Below are 18165 nucleotides of genomic sequence, written 5' to 3'. Positions count from 1 at the left end.
ATCAAATTGTGGAAAAATCTTCTTTAGAAATAAGATTTCGACTAAATTTTCTATAGAAATAAAATTTTGACAAAATTTTTCATAAAAGAAAGCTTTTACAAAGTTTTCTATAGACAAAAAAATGTTGACACAATTTTCCCTAGGAATAAAATTTTGACAAAATTTTCTGTAGAATAAAATTTTCTATGGACATAAAATATTGACAAAATTTTCTAAAGAAATGAAAATTTGACAAAATTTTCTATAGAATTTTTACAAAATTTTGTATAGAATTTGCTTTTGATTAAATTTTCTATAGATATAAAATTTTGACAAAATTTTCTATAGAAATATTTTCACAAAATTTTCTATAGAAATAAAATTTTGACAAAATGAAATTATTATATTTGGAGAAAGTTTCCTTTACTCTAATAATTTTTGGCGTACGTTAGTTAAATATACTAAAAAGTGGGAACAAACTATACACAAATGAAGCTTCATTAAATTCGTACTTCCCACAAAATAGTTCATTATTTCTTTAAAATTGTAAATTTTACTAACAGTGCGCCCATCTTGAACTTCGTATGGCACTAAAGACATTCTTGCAATTATGAACTCCATTTTTGCCTTAGAACTACAAAAATTAATTTAACATGTGAAAAAAATTAATTATGTTTAATAAATTTTCTTGAATTTGTCGAAAAAAATATTTACTTATTTCGGCGTAATGTCAGCGTTTGTTATACTGTGTAGTTCAAATTTTCTAAACATATTCCAAACTTTCTAAAATTAAACAAAATATCTCCTTCTTCCTGATGGGTTCAATCCTTTTCAGTGTAGAAATAAAATTTTGACAAGTTTTTCATTTACTGCTTTAAAATTTCCTTAAAATACCTTTAATACATTTTTCGCATGGTTTTTGGCATGGTGTGGGGAGGGGGGATGATAGGATAACAGCGAAATAATTGACTTACCTATCAATTGATATCGCCATCAGAGTAAACACGGAAGCACTTATACTCAGGGTCGCTATAAATTGGGATATTTTACAGTAGAGTTGCCCAAAAGCCCAATTATTATCCAGCATGTAAATATAACTGAAGGTGACATTGAGGCTGGAGACCATGGCATCTGCAATGGACAAGTTGACTGAAACAAAGAACAGACAACAAAAATAAAAGCCAAACAAAACCAAACAAGCATTAATAATTATTGATATTTCATACAAAACACAGAGAAGGGCTGTTTGTTTTGAGCATTAGGGACAACAATGGCTTATTATGAATGTTTATTTATTTGATGAGTATAAGTGTGTATGTGTGTATGCGTTTGAATAGTGTAAACAAGAAAAGCTTATGTTGTTGAAACACAGCCCTTTGTTGTGGTCATATTTGCGGTCCATTATGATTTTTCTCTCTCTCTCTCTCTGTTTTTTATGAGAACAATGAATGTGATGGGTGTGTTTGCATGAATTCTATTCTAATTATGATACTTTTAGGATATTTTTGAAACCATTACTAGCAGATGCTATTTGAAATAGATGTTTGTGATACAAAGCAATAATGGAACATCGTCTGTGTGCTATAAAGAATCCATGACATTGATTTATACTATGTGGATACATTTTTAGATCCATTCACTTCGACAAAGCCCTTGGAAGAAAATTTCAGATTTGTTGATGGTAGATTATGTGTGCCCTTTGTTCAATAGAAAATCCCTTACGTGCTGCATTTTAATCGCTTTATTAAATTTAAATATAATATAACTTCATATAGGCGTATATATGTAGACATACAAAACAAAACAAACAAAAAAACAAGTATATACGGCCGTAAGTTCGGCCAGGCCGAATCTTATGTACCCTCCACCATGGATTGCGTAGGAACTTCTACTAAAGGCTGTCATCCACAATCGAATTACTTGGGTTGCGATAACACTTGCCGATGGCAAGGTATCGTAAAACTTTTTAATACTGTCTTCTAAATTGTAAGTTAGCCCATACGGGGTATATATTAATCAAAAAAAGGCCGATTAAATACGTATATAATATAGTTTGAGAAAATTTTGTATAGAAATGAAAACTTGACAAAATTTTCTATAGAAATAAAAACTTGACAAAATTTTCTATAGAAATAAAAAGTTGACAAAATTTTCTATGGAAGTAAAATGTTGACAAAATTTTGTATAGAAATAAAATGTTGTCAAAATTTTCTACAGAAATAAATTTTTTACAAAATTTTCTATAAAAATAAAATTTTGACAAAACTTTCTAAGGAAATAAAATTTTGACAAACATTTCTATAGAAATAAACGTTTGACAAACCTTTCTATAGAAATGAAATTTTGACACAACTTTCTATAGTAATAAAATTTGACAAAATTTTCTATGGAAATAAAGTTTTGGTAGATTATTTTTGGCGATATGGACCAATTTTTGTGTAATAAGTCATCGGCTATATATAACTAAAGACCAATATTGACCAATTTTTACATAGCTGTTAGAGGCCATATATTGACAAAATGTACCAAATTTCAACCGCATCGGATGACTTTTGCTATATATAATTATGAACCGATATGGACCAATTTTTGCATGGTTGTTAGATACCATATACTAACACCATGTACCAAATTTCAACTGGATCGGATGAATTTCGCTCCTCCAAGAGGCTCCTGAGGTCAAATCTGGGGATCGGTTTATATGGGAGTTATATATAATTATGAACCGATATGGACCAATTTTTGCATGGTTGTTAGAGGCCGTATACTAACATCAGGTACCAAATTTCAACAGGATCGGATGAATTTTGCCCCTCCAAGAGGCTCCGGAGGTCAAATCTGGGGATCGGTTTATATGGGGGCTATATATAATTATGGACCGATATGGACCAATTTTTGCATGGTTGTGAGAGACCGTATACTAACATCAGGTACCACATTTCAACCGGATCGGATGAATTTTTCCCCTCCAAGAGGCTCCGGAGGTCAAATCTGGGGATCGGTTTATATGGGGGCTATATAATTATGGACCGACATGGACCAATTTTTGGATGGGTGTTAGAGACCGTATACTGAGACCACGTACTAAATTTCAACCGGATCGGATGAAATTTGCTCCTGCAAGAGGCTCCGGAGGTCAAATCTGTGGATCGGTTTATATGGGAGCTATATATAATTATGGACCGATATGGACCAATTTTTGCATGGTTGTTAGAGGCCGTATACTAACATCAGGTACCAAATTTCAACCGGATCGGATGAATTTTGCTGCTCCGGGAGGCTCCCCAAGCCAAATTTGGGGATCGGTTTATATGGGGGCTATACGTAAACGTGGTCCGATATGGCCGATTTTCAATACCATCCGACCTACATCAATAACAACTACTTGTGCCAAGTTACAAGTCGATAGCTGGTTTCGTTCGGAAGTTAGCGTGATCTCCACAGATGGACGGACAGCCGGACAGACGGACGGACGGACGGACATGCTTAGATCGACTCAGAATTTCACCACGATCCAGAATATATATACTTTATGGGGTCTTAGAGCAATATTTCGATGTGTTACAAACAGAATGACAAAGTTAATATACCCCCATCCTATGGTGGAGGGTATAATAATATAATGGTTTTTGTCCGTTTTTTGTCTACTAGACATATTTATGATTTTATTGTATGTATGGTATATCCATTTGCTAAAATTATATTACATTAAAATATTTATGGAAAATGTAATTGTAATATAATAATTAATTGTCCATGACTATAGGCTGTTAATAATAAAATTCCATAAATATTTGTGAGTTTATTTATTATACTCAAATTAAGAAGAAGTTTACTTGGATACAAAGTCTTTGACCATATCTCTTATACCCAGCACTATAGAATGGTGGTGGGGATATATTGAGTTAGTCATTCCGATTGTAACACACCGAAATATCGTTTTTCGAGTGTATAACATGTCGGAGAGAAATTCCAAGACTATATAACAATGTCCGTCCATCCGTCTGTCTGTCTGTTGTAGTCACGTTACAGCCTTCAATAATGACGCAAACGTCCTGAAATTTAACTCATTGCACCACAATACACTTTAACCCTGCTGTTAGGTTAAGCCCATTTGGTCCATTTTTTTTTCTTTTTTCCTTTGTAACTTGGAATCGGTGGTATATATTGACAAAAAATTTCTGCTAATGGGTTCATTTTATACAACAATAGTATATACAAAAAAAATTTCTAACTTTCTCCAATACTGAGAAAAATACAACATCACGAATCATAGGTTTGTGGACCATTTGGTTCATAATAAGTTTTTATTGATATTTTTTGAAAACTTTATAATTTATTTTTATACCCTGCGCCATACTGTGGAACAGGGTATTATAAGTTAGTGCATATGTTGATTTTGGAAGAAATCGGTTCAGATTAAGATATAGCTCCCATATATATCTTTCGCCCGATATGCACTTATATGGACCCAGAAGCCAGAGTTTTATCCCGATTAGCTTGAAATTTTGCACAAGGAGTACAATTGTAGTATAGTCATGTGTGCCAAATTTGATTGAAATCGGTTCAGATTTAGATATAGCTTCCATATATATTTTTCGCCCGATATGGACTTATAATGCCCCAGAAGCCAGAATTTTGGCCCAATTTGGTTGAAATTTTGCACTAGGAGTACAATTAGTAATATAGTCATGTGTGCCAAATTTGATTGAAATCGGTTCAGATTTAGTTATAGCTCCCATATATATGTTTATCTGATTTCTACAAAAATGGTCAAAATATCGTATATATCGAGCGATTAATCATAAATAAACTTTTGCGAAGTTTCCTTAAAATTGCTTCAGATTTAAATGTTTCCCATATTTTTACCCTGCGCCACACTGTGGAACAGGGTATTATAAGTTAGTGCATATGTTTGTAACACGCAGAAGGCGACGAGATAGACACATGGTGTCTTTGGCAATAATGCTCAGGGTGGGTCCCTGAGTCGATATAACCATGTCCGTCTGTCCGTCCGTCTGTCTGTGAACACATTTTTGTGATCAAAGTCTAGGTCGCAATTTAAGTCCAATCGCCTTCAAATTTGGCACATGTTCCTAATTTGGGTCAGAATAGAACCCCATTCATTTTGGAATAAATCGGTTCAGATTTAGATATAGCTCCCATATATACCTTTCGCCCGATATGCACTATTATGCACCAGCAGCCAGAGTTTTATACCGATTTGCTTAAAATTTTGTACAAACATAACACTTATTCGTATAGTCAAGTGTGCAAAATTTGATTGAAATCGGTTTAGATTTAGATGTAACTCCCATATATATCTTTCGCCCGATATGGACTTATATGGCGCCAGAAGGCAGACTTTTGGCCGAATTTGGTTGAAATTTTGCACTAGGAGTACAATTAGCGGTATAGTCAAGTGTGCAAAATGTGATTGAAATCGGTTCAGATTTAGATATAGCTCCCATATATATCTTTCGCCCGATATGCACTGACATGGACCCAGCAGCCAGAGTTTTATACCGATTTGCTTGAAATTTTGTACAAACATAACACTTAATCGTATAGTCATGTGTGCAAAATTTGATTTGAAATCGGTTCAGATTTAGATATAGCTCCCTTATATATATTTCGCCCGATATGGACTTATATGGCCCCAGAAGCCAGATTTTTTGCCGAATTTGGTTGAAATTTTGCACTAGGAGTACAATTATTAATATAGTCATGTGTGCCAAATTTGATTAAAATCGGTTCAGATTTAGATATAGCTCCCATATATATCTTTCGCCCGATATGGACTTATATGGCCCCAGAAGCCAGATTTTTTGCCGAATTTGGTTGAAATTTTGCACTAGGAGTACAATTAGTAGTATAGTCAAGTGTGCAAAATTTGATTGAAATCGGTTCAGATTTAGATATAGCTCCCATATATATCTTTCGCCCGATATGCACTGACATGGACCCAGCAGCCAGAGTTTTATACCGATTTGCTTGAAATTTTGTACAAACATAACACTTAGTCGTATAGTCATGTGTGCAAAATTTGATTTGAAATCGGTTCAGATTTAGATATAGCTCCCTTATATATATTTCGCCCGATATGGACTTATATGGCCCCAGAAGCCAGATTTTTTGTCGAATTTGGTTGAAATTTTGCACTAGGAGTACAATTATTAATATAGTCATGTGTGCCCAATTTGATTGAAATCGGTTCAGATTTAGATATAGCTCCCATATATATGTTTTTCTGATTTCCACAAAAATGGTCAAAATACTAAAATTTTCCTTGTAAAATCGCCACTGCTTATCGAAAAGTTGTAAAAATGACTCGAATTTTCCTAAACTTCTAATACATATATATCGAGCGATAAATCATAAATAAACTTTTGCGAAGTTTCCTTAACATTGCTTAAGATTTAAATGTTTCCCATATTTATACCCTAAACCACATAGTGGTCAGGGTATAATAAGTTTGGCCAAAAAATGTGCCTACCAGAAATATTGATTTTAGACCCCATAAAATATATACCGATCGCCTCAGAATCACCTTCTGAGTCGATCTAGCGCTTGGTGTCCGTCCGTCCGTCTGTCCATGTATTTGTTGTTCACAGGATTCCGGTCGCAATTATTAACCGATTTTGATGAAATTTTGTACAGGGAGTTTCTTGGGCACAAGGACGAACGCTATTGAATTTGGAAGAAATCGGATCAAATTTAGATATAGCTCCCATATATATATGTGTCGCCCGATTTCGGCAAATGGGGTCACGTTGCGCGGTTTTTCAAACGGATCGTCACCAAATTTGGCAAAAGGTAATCTTTTCCATCGCCCTTCAAGTCTGCAAAATTTCATCCCAATCGGTTCAGATTTAGGTATAGCTCCCATATATATGTATTGCCCGATTTTCCCAAATTTGGCCACAGAACCCTTATTTATTAACCGATCTTACTAAAAGTTGGCTAGATCCAGTCCTCTATAGTACTAACTATATGTGCAAAATTTCATCGAAATCGGTTCAGATGTAGATATAGCTCCCATATATGTATCACCCGATTTTGAAAAATTCGCCCCTAATAACCTTATGTTTGACCATACAGGCCTCATTTCTTAACTGATCTTACTCAAATCTTATAATATAGTGACACAAAGCACCCATAGACATGTACCACTTAATTTTCTTAAATATGCAACTGCGGTTTATCTCACAGACCTGAATGTTACCCCACAAATGCTTAAGATTACTAATTCTGCAATGGTGGTTTAGGGTATGATATAGTCGGTCCCGCCCGACTTTCTACTTTACTTACTTGTTTTTTTTTTACTAACATTGTGTTCCATTAGCCAACTAAAATTTTGAGTCTATAGATTTTGTTAAAATCTATCAAATTCTGTCCAAATCGAGTGATATTTAAATGTATGTATTTGGGACAAACCTTTATATATAGCACCCAACACATTTGACGGATGTGATATGGTATAGAAAATCTACAAAGTGGTGCAGGGTATAATATAGTCGGCCCCGCCCGACTTGTTTTATTTGTACATATTTTTCATTACAAGTAATGCACAATGGTTTTCGGTTAGTTTTGCAAATAAATTTGCTGCAAATGGAGCATTTTACGTCACACTTCGATTTGCAGCAAGCACAATTTCCACGCTTCCGAGTACCAGAATGGGAAGTTGCACTATTTTCGGAAGCCTCTGAAGCTGTGCATCCCAGCAAAAAAAGCGTCACCAAAAAAGTAATGAAAATGTTCTTTTTGGATCCGGAAGTGGTGCAAAATTGACGCAGAAGCGATGAATTTAACATGGGCTTATCGTAGGATGGAAGTCGTCCATTTCAACAGCCGTTGCACTGAATTTGCATCACTTCTTTAGGTGTGATCCGAATTGAATGTTTTGGATGTAAATTAAAAAAGTCTGTGATATTTTGTCAAAAAATTATTTTTATAATTTTTTAAAATTTGTATATGTTCTAACGCTTGTGGGAAACGTTTGACCTCAAATATTTTCAAAAATGCACAATTTTTTCAGATTGGATTTAGCATTTTTTGAAACAAAATTTAAATGATTTGTACCATTTTATAAATTCTTACTTTGTTTTTAACCTATTTGATACAAAAAAAGTTAAAATTACCCATTAAAAGTATGAAAAACTAAGACATACAAACTTGAATTAAAAGAACTTCCTGGGTAGTTAAAATAAAGAACATCATTGGGAGTGCATCTTCTGGAAGTGCTTTTAAAGTTGTGCCTTTGGAAGAACTTCCAAATTTTTTTGCTGGGATGTTGTACGTATATTTGACAATAACTGGGTTGAGAATCCTTGTTGAGGTAATCGAGATCGTTTTGTCATATATTTGGCATGAATATTATAGTATGGACCAAATGGTCCCTTAACCTGGGATTCGTAAGTTTTTTCTAACCTAACAGCAGGGTTAAATTCACTGATATATTGAATCTTAGATTTAAGATAGAAATGCTTATAATATAGACTTGGACTTATGCTGAGGATGTTGCATCTTTGGTTTCAAATAGTTTGAAATTCGTTTTGTTTGTTATTGTTGGTTTATTCTTTAATCGTTATTGTTATTTTTGATTTCAGCTTAAAATCGTGCATTGACTAAACTACAAGTATAGCTTAACCAACAGTGTAGAGAAAGTGCATGAGATTCTTGTTCAGCTCTTTTTGTTGCGATGATTTTTTTTACTTTTATAGCCTCAGCAGAACAGACATAAACGTCAAATTCGCCTATGTGGAAATGTTATAGGGAAGGAGGTCAAGACGGACGTATGGTCCAATCTGATCTACTTTCCGTGTAATAATAAATTATATCTCTATATTTTATAAATTAATGTATTCCCGCCGGCATTTCCCAGTGATGACACAGAAGAGTTTTTCTTGAATTATGTTTATTGTCCAAACGAATGACAAGTGTTTTCTTATTTAAAAGAGTTTATGCTTAGCCCAACGGTAGTAATACAAATAAGAGTGATGTTGTTGTTACAAACTAAATGAGATCAAATTGAGTATTTCGAAAAATTGTGTTATTATTAAAAGAGAGCGAGAGAGACTGTAAGTGATGAACCCATAAGACGACACTAATGATCAATAATCTAGGTGCACATAAAAACGTAACAAACTGAATGATTAATTCTCACAATTTAACAAATATAAATTTAATAATAAATATAAATGAAATAATGTATAGAAAATAATTAGTAGGTAGGTAATCTTATTACAACAGAGGAAAAGTATGCAAGAGGGCAAAGCCCTGTAGACTGCAAAATGGTTGGATGGACGCACGTTTCTGAATTACCACATTCCTCATCAGCATCCTCCACTTGCAGCAAAACTATCAACCAATTATCAGAATAAATTCGGGTAATTCACTAAATCCAAAGTGAACTATTACACTTGAACCTCCCAAAGGTTTTTGATAGTCGGCTACTGCCTAAGCAAATTTGCAAGCATATCTCTTTTCCTTTGCCAAAAACAAAACGATGGAAATTTAATTTAGTATTATCTCATCACCACGTGGTAAGACACAAATATTTTAAATATATCCAAATACAGGTCAATTGATTATAAGCTCATAAATTTTTATGTTTGTTCATATATTATTCGTTCATTTTTATACACATTTGAAGGATGGAAATTCCCGTACACCTATATATTTTTTATTTTTCTCCTATAAATATTGATTACATATTTAGAAATGGTATTTGACATTTACATCATTGATCGCAAAATGAATATTTTATTAAAATATTCTCATATGTCATAGAGCACATACGAGTAGATGTTATATTAAGGTGACTCACAGAGAATAATGGCACAATATTTTAAGAGCTACTCAGTAATATGACAAACAATACTGGATGACTTTTATTCACAAATTAATTGTAAAAATTTTATTTCTATAGAAAACTTTGTCAAAATTTTATTTCCAAAGGAAAATTTGTCAAAATTTTATTTCTATAGAAAAATTTGTCAAAAATGTATTTTTATACAAAATCTTTGCAAAATTTTGTTTTGTATAGAAAATGTTTGAAAAATGTGGTTTTCATTTTTCTATAGAAATAAAATTTTGTCAAAATTTTATTTCTATAGAAATTTTTGTCAAAAATTTTATTACTATAGAAAATTGTGTCAACATTTTATTTCTATAGAAAAATTTGGCAAAACTTTATTCCTATAACAATCTTTGTCAAAATTTTATTTCTACAGAAAATTTTGTCAAAATTTTATTCCTATCGAAAATTTTGTTAACATTTTATTTCTATGGAAAATTCTGTCAACATTTTATTTCTACAGAAAATTTTGTCAAAATTTTATTCCTATAGATTTTTTTTTTCAAAATTTTATTTCTATAGAAAATCTTTGCAAAATTTTGTTTTGTATAGAAAGTTTATGCAAAATTTTGTTTTGTACAGAAAATTTTGTCAACATTTTATTTCTTTAGAAAATCTTTGTAAAATGTTGTTTTGTATAAAACATTTTGCAAAATGTCAAATTTGTCAAAATTTTAGTTGTATCGAAAATGTTGACAAAATTGTATTTAAATAGAAAATTTTGTCACAATTTTATTCCCATAGAAAATTTTGTCAAAATTTTATTTCTATAGAAAATTTTGTCAAAATTTTATTTCAATAGAAAATTTTGTCAAAATTTAATTTCTATAGAAAATTTTGTCAAAATTTTATTCCTATAGAATTTTTTTTTTCAAAATTTTATTTCTATAGAAAATCTTTGAAAAACTTTGTTTTGTATAGAAAATGTTTGCAAAATTTTGTTTTGTATAGAAAATTTTGTCAAAATTTTATTTCTTTAGAAAATTTTTGCAAAATTTTGTTTTGTGTAGAACATTTTTGCAAAATTTTGTTGTCCACAGAAAATTTTGTCAAAATTTTATTTGTAGAGAAAATTTTGTCAAAATTTTATTTGTAGAGAAAAGTTTGTCAAAATTTTGTTTCTATAGAAAATTTTGTGAAAATTTTATTCCCATAGAAAATTTTGTCAAAATTTTATTTCTATAGAAAATTTTGTCAAAATTGTATTCCTATACAAATTTTGTTAAAATTTTATTTCTTTAAAAAATATTGACAAAATTTTACTTAAATAGACAGTTTGGTCAATATTTTATTTCTATAAAAAATTTGTGTCAACATTTTATTTCTATAGAAAATTTTGTCAAAATTTTATTCCTATAGAATTTTTTTCAAAATATTATTTCTATAGAAAATCTTTGCAAAATTTTGTTTTGTATAGAAAATTTTTGCAAAATTTTGTTTTGTATCGAACATTTTTGCACAATTTTTTTTTGTATAGCAAATTTTGTCAAAATTTTATTTCTTTAGAAAATCTTTGCAAAATTTTGTTTTGTATAGAACATTTTCTACAGAAAATTTTGTCAATTTTTTTTTTGTGGAGAAAATTTTGTCAAAATTTTATTTGTATAGAAATTGTTGACAAAATTGTACTTAAATAGAAAATTTTCTCAACATTTTATTTCTATAGAAAATTTTGTCAAAATTTTATTCCCAAAGAAAAAAATTTTGTCAAAATTTTATTTCTATAGAAAATTTTGTCAAAATATTATTTCTATAGAAAATTTTGTTAAAATTTTATTTCTATAGAAATTTTTGTCAAATTTTATTTCTGTAGATAATTTTGTAATATTTTATTTCTATAGAAGATTATGTTAAAATTTTATTTCTATAGAAAATTTAATCAAAATTTTATTTCTATAGAAAATTTTGTCATAATTTTATTTCTATAGAAAATTTTGTCAAAATTTTATTTCTGTAGAAAAATTTGTCAAAATTTTATTCCAATACAAATTTTGTTAAAATTTTATTTCTATAGAAAATTTTGTCAAAATTTTACTTCCATAGAATATTTTGTCAAAGTTTTATTTCTATAGAAAATTTAGTCAATTTTTTATTTCTATTTTGTTAAAAATTTGTTTCTATAGAAAATTTTGTAAAATTTTATTTCTATAGATAATTTTGTAAAAGTTTTTTTATTTAATAGATAATTTTCCAAAAATTTTATTTGTATAGAAAATTTTGTCAAAATTTTATTTGTATAGAAAATTTTGTCAAAATTTTATTTCCAAAGATAATTTTGTCAACATTTTATTTCTATAGAAAATTTTGTAAAAATTTTATTGCTATAGGAAATTTTGTAAAAATGTTATTTCTCTAGAAAATTTTGTAAAAATTTTATTTCTATAGAAAATGTTGTCAAACTTTTATTTCTATAGAAAAATTTGTCAAAATTTTATTTCTATAAAAAATATTGACAAAATTTTCCTAACTAGATAGTTTCGTCAAAATTTTATTCCTATAGATTATTTTCAAAAATATATTTCTATAGAAAATCTTTGCAAAATTTTGTTTTGTATAAAAAATTTTGCAAAATTTTTTTTTTTATATAGAAAATTTTTGCAAAATTTTGTTTTGTATAGAAAATTTTGTCAAAATTTTATTTCTTTAGAAAATCTTTGCCAAATTTTTGCCAAATTTTAGAAAATCTTTGCCATTTTTGCAAAATTTTGTTTTCTACAGAAAATGGTGTCAAAATTTTATTTGTAGAGAAAATTTTGTTAAAATTTTATTTGTATATAAAATGTTGAGAAAATTGTATGTAAATAGAAAATTTTCTCAAAATTTTATTTCTATAGAAAATTTTGTCAAAATTTTATTTCTGTAGAAAATTTTGTCAAAATTTTACTCCTATAGGGTTTTTTGCAAAATTTTATTTCTATAGAAAATTTTGTAAAAATTTTATTCCTATAGAGTTTTTTTTTCAAAATTGTATCTCTATAGAAAATCTTTGCAAAATTTTGTTTCGTATAGAACAGTTTTGCAAAATTTTGTTTTCTACAGAAAATGTTGTCAAAATTTTATTTGTAGAGAAAATTTTGTCAAAATTTTATTTTTATAGAAAATGTTGACAAAATCGTATTTAAATAGAAAATTTTCTCAAAATTTTATTTCTATAGAAAATTTTGTCAAAATTTTATTCCCGTAGAAAATTTTGTAAAAATTTTATTTCTATAGAAAATTTTGTAAAAACTTTATTTCTATAGAAAATTTTGTCAAAATTGTATTCCTATAGAGTTTTTTTTTCAAAATTTTATTTCTATAGAAAATCTTTGCAAAATTTTGTTTTGTATAGAAAATTTTTGCAAAATTTTATGTCTTTAGAAAATCTTTGCAAAATTTTGTTTTGTGTAGAACATTTTTGCAAAATTTTGTCAAAATTTTATTTGTATAGGGTTTTTTGCAAAATTTTATTTCTACAGAAAATTTTGTCAAAATTTTATTTCTATAGAAAATTTTCAAAATTTTACTCCTATAGGGTTTTTTGCAAAATTTTATTGCTATAGAAAATTTTGTAAAAAGTTTATTCCTATAGAGTGTTTTTCAAATTTTATTTCTATAGAAAATCTTTGCAAAATTTTATTTTGTATAGAACAGTTTTGCAAAATTTTGTTTTCTACAGAAAATTTTGTCAAAATTTTATTTGTAGAGAAAATTTTGTCAACATTTTATTTTTATAGAAAATGTTGACAAAATCGTATTTAAATAGAAAATTTTGTCAAAAATTTATTTCTATAGAAAATTTTATCAAAATTTTAGTCCCGTAGAAAATTTTGTCAAAATTTTATTCCTATAGAAAATTTTGTCAAAATTTTATTTCTATAGAAAATTTTGTAAAAACTTTATTTCTATAGAAAATATTGTCAAAATTTTATTTCTATAGAAAATTTTGTAAAAACTTTATTTCTATAGAAAATTTTGTCAAAATTGTATTCCTATAGAGCTTTTTTCAAAATTTTATTTCTATAGCAAATCTTTGCAAAATTTTGTTTTGTATAGAAAATTTTTGCAAAATTTTGTTTTGTATAGAAAATTTTGTCAAAATTTTATGTCAAAATTTATGTCTTCTATAGAAATAAAATTTTGTCAAAATTTTATTTCTATAGAAAATTTTGTCAAAATTTTATTTCTATAGAAAATTTTGTCAATATTTTATTTCTATAGAAAATTTTGTCAAAATTTTATTTCTATAGAAAATTTTGTCAAAATTTTATTTCTTTAGAAAATGTCGTCAAACCTTTATTTCTATAGAAAAATTTGTCAAAATTTTATTTCTATAGAAAATTTTGTCAAAATTTTATTTCTATAGAAAATGTCGTCAAACCTTTATTTCTATAGAAAAATTTGTCAAAATTGTATTCCTATACAAATTTTGTTAAATATTTCTGTAAAAAATATTGACAAAATTTTACTTAAATAGACAGTTTCGTCAATATTTTATTTCTACAGAAAATGTTGTCAAAATTTTATTCCTATACAAATTTTGTTAACATTTTATTTCTATAAAAAATATTGACAAAATTTTATTTCTAAAGAAAATTTTGTGAAAATTTTATTTCTATAAAAAATAATGACAAAATGTTACTTAAATAGACAGATTCGTCAATATTTTTTTTCTATAGAAAATGTTGTTAGAATTTTATTTCAATAGAAAATTTTGTTAAATTTTATTTCTATAGAAAATATTGACAAAATGTTACTTATATAGACAATTTCGTCAATACTTTTTTTTGTATACAAAATTTTATTACAATTTTATGTCTATAGAAAATTTTGTCACAATTTTATGTCCAAAAAGAAAATTTGTCAAAATTTTATTTTTATAGAATCCTTGAGGTTTTATTTGTAATATTCCCTGAACTTGCCTAATGTATATGAATATGATATCGCATTGTTGTTTCATACCGTCACATTGGCCCATTTGAATTGGTAACTAAATAGAAGTACGCCATTGAAGAGTTGACTACTCGTAAACATGGATATCCATAACCTCCTCCCATACCTAGATGTAAGCCAGTTACATATGGTTCTCAATAAGATTTCAAATCATTTCAACCACAATGGCTGCCATGGCATAAGACCAAAAAGTTCATAAACTCCATGGCTGCAGGAATACCGCAAAACAATTGTGGTGAATTTTTAATACCTCAACAAAACATGCATGCAGATATAGAATTATGGTAACTGAATATGTGATGAAAATCCTATCAGAGTCACATACACTCGATGACATAGGGATGACATTTGGTTTTTTTTTTTGTACTTTGTTCGAGAGCATAGGATTCGCTTTAAGTGGATGTGTATAACGGTTGAATGAATGTGTGGTGCCAACAGGTGATGTAGAAATAAATTGGATGTTTGTTTTACGGTTGTTATTTACTCGAATGAAAGGACATTTGATAAGTGGTTTCAGTGTTGTTTTTTTTTATGTGAAAAACAAAAATGAAACAAAATAAAATATTTATGCTAAATCCTATAAAACAATCCTATAACGTAATAGGACTATTGTGTAAATAGTGAAGGTATTATTTTGGGTAAGGTGGTAATCATACGAATAGGCAACAAGAATATACAACTGTATATTCGGCCGAACCGAATTTTAAATACCCACCATCACGGACCAACATTTCTTTTGAGGTGGATACACTCAAAAAAGGTGAACCCTGTATGGAACTAAATCCAATTTAATTCTATTTTCAATCAAGTTATTATTATTTTTTTGAGAAATCTTCCTTGACTATAATAATTTTTTGTGTACATTAGTTAAATGAACTAAACAAGGGAGGATTTGAAATCAATTTTTTTCTTTAAATTTTGTCAAAATTTTATTTCTATAGAAAATTTTGTAAAATTTCTATTTCTATAGAAAATTTTTGTGTACATTAGTTAAATTAACTAAACAAGGGAGGATTTGAAATCCATTTTTTTCTTTAAATTTTGTCAAAATTTTATTTCTATAGAAAATTTTGTCAAAATTTTATTTTGTCAAATAAAATTTTGACAACATTTGCTATAGAATGTTGTCAAAATTTTATTTCTATAGCAAATTTTGTCAAAATTTTATTTCTATAGAAAATTTTGTAATAATTTTATATCTATAGAAAATTTTGTCAAAATTTTATTTATACAGAAAATTTTGTCAAAATTTTATTTTAATAGCAAATTCTATCAAAATTTTATTTCTATAGAATTTTTTGTAATATTTTATTTCTATAGAAATGTTGTTAAAATTTTATTTCTATTTTTGTCAAAATTTTCTAAATTTTTCAAAATTTTATTTTAATAGAAAATTCTGTCCAAATTTTATTTTCATAGAAAATTTTGTCAGTATCTTATTCCTATAGAAATTTTTGTCAAAATTTTATTTCTATAGAAAATTTGATCAAAATTTCATTTTGGTATAACATTTTGTTTCTATAGAAAAATTTGTCAAATTTCTATTTCTATAGAAGAATTTGTCAAAATTTTATTTTGTCAAATTTCTATTTCTATTGAAAATTTTGTCAAATTTCTATTTCTGTATAAAATTTTGTCAATTTCTATAGCAAATTTTGTCAAATTTCTATTTCTATAGCAAATTTTGTCAAATTTTTTTCTATAGGAAATTTTGTCAATTTTTTTTTCTATAGCAAATTTTGCCAACATTTTATTTCTATAGAAAATTTTGTAAAAATTTTATTTCTATAGAAAATTTTGTTTAAAGTTTATTTCTATAGAAAATTGTGGCAAAATTTTATTTCTATAGAAAATTTTGTCAAAATTTTATTTCTATAGAAAATTTTGTCAAAATTATATTTTAATAGAAAATTCTGTCAAAATTTTATTTCTATAGAAAAATTTGTGAAAATTTTATTTCTATGAAAAAATTTGTCAAAATTTTATTTCCATAGAAAATTTTGTCGAAATTTTATTTTAATAGAAAATTTTGTCAAAATTTTATTTCTATAGAAAATTTTGTTTAAAGTTTATTTCTATAGAAAATTGTGGCAAAATTTTATTTCTATAGAAAATTTTGTCAAAATTTTATTTCTATAGAAAATTTTGTCAAAATTATATTTTAATAGAAAATTCTGTCAAAATTTTATTTCTATAGAAAAATTTGTGAAAATTTTATTTCTATGAAAAAATTTGTCAAAATTTTATTTTCATAGAAAATTTTGTCGAAATTTTATTTTAATAGAAAATTTTGTCAAAATTTTATTTCTATAGAAAATTTTGTCAAAATTTCATTTCTATAGAAACTTTTGTCAAAATTTTATATCTATAGAAATTTTTTTTTCAAAATTTTATTTCTATAAGAATTTTTGTCAAAATTTTATGTCTATAGAAAATTTCGTCAATTTTCTCTTTCTATAGAAAATTTTGTCAAATTCTATTGCTATAGCAAATTTTATCAAAATTTTATTTGGTCAAATTTCTATTTCTATAGGAAATTTTATCAAAATTTTGTCAAAATTTTATTTCTATAGAAAATTTTGTCAAAGTTGTATTTCTATAGAAAATTTTGTCAAAATTTTATTTCTATAGAAAATTTTGTCAAAATTATATTTTAATAGAAAATTCTGTCAAAATTTTATTTCTATAGAAAAATTTGTAAAAATTTTATTTCTATGAAAAAATTTGTCAAAATTTTATTTCCATAGAAAATTTTGTCGAAATTTTATTTCTATAGAAAATTTTGTCAAAATTTTATTTCTATAGAAAATTTTGTCAAAATTTCATTTCCATAGAAACTTTTGTCAAAATTTTATATCTATAGAAATTTTTTTTTCAAAATTTTATTTCTATAAGAATTTTTGTCAAAATTTTATGTCTATAGAAAATTTCGTCAATTTTCTCTTTCTATAGAAAATTTTGTCAAATTCTATTGCTATAGCAAATTTTATCAAAATTTTATTTGGTCAAATTTCTATTTCTATAGGAAATTTTATCAAAATTTTATTTCTATAGAAAAATTTGTGAAAATTTTATTTCTATGAAAAAATTTGTCAAAATTTTATTTCCATAGAAAATTTTGTCGAAATTTTATTTCTATAGAAAATTTTGTCAAACTTTTATTTTGTCAAATTTCTATTTCTATAGCAAATTTTGACAATTTTTTTATAGGAAATTTTGTCAAAATTTTTTTCTATACCAAATTTTGCTAAAATTTTATTTCTATAGAAAATTTGGTAGAAAATTTTATTTTTAGAGAATTTTTTTAAATTGTTATTTCTATAGAAAATTTTTTCAAATTTTTATTTCTATAGAAAATTTTGTCAAATTTCTATTTCTATAGAAAATTTTGTCAA

The 18165-nt window shown here is 26.9% G+C and overlaps 1 protein-coding gene across 1 annotated transcript in view; it reads right to left on the bottom strand.

Annotated features, from left to right (window-relative positions):
• Nucleotides 1-18165, bottom strand: part of TkR99D (Tachykinin-like receptor at 99D) — a 279312-nt gene that overhangs the window by 79985 nt on the left and 181162 nt on the right. The window contains exon 4 of the mRNA XM_075291122.1: nucleotides 954-1128. Coding sequence (XP_075147237.1) covers nucleotides 954-1128 — 175 coding nt within the window. The remainder of the gene's footprint in view (nucleotides 1-953; nucleotides 1129-18165) is intronic.

Source organism: Haematobia irritans, chromosome 1, assembly GCF_050003625.1.
Source record: "Haematobia irritans isolate KBUSLIRL chromosome 1, ASM5000362v1, whole genome shotgun sequence".
Taxonomy (NCBI): domain Eukaryota; kingdom Metazoa; phylum Arthropoda; class Insecta; order Diptera; family Muscidae; genus Haematobia; species Haematobia irritans.
This window is presented reverse-complemented; position numbering and strand designations above follow the sequence as displayed.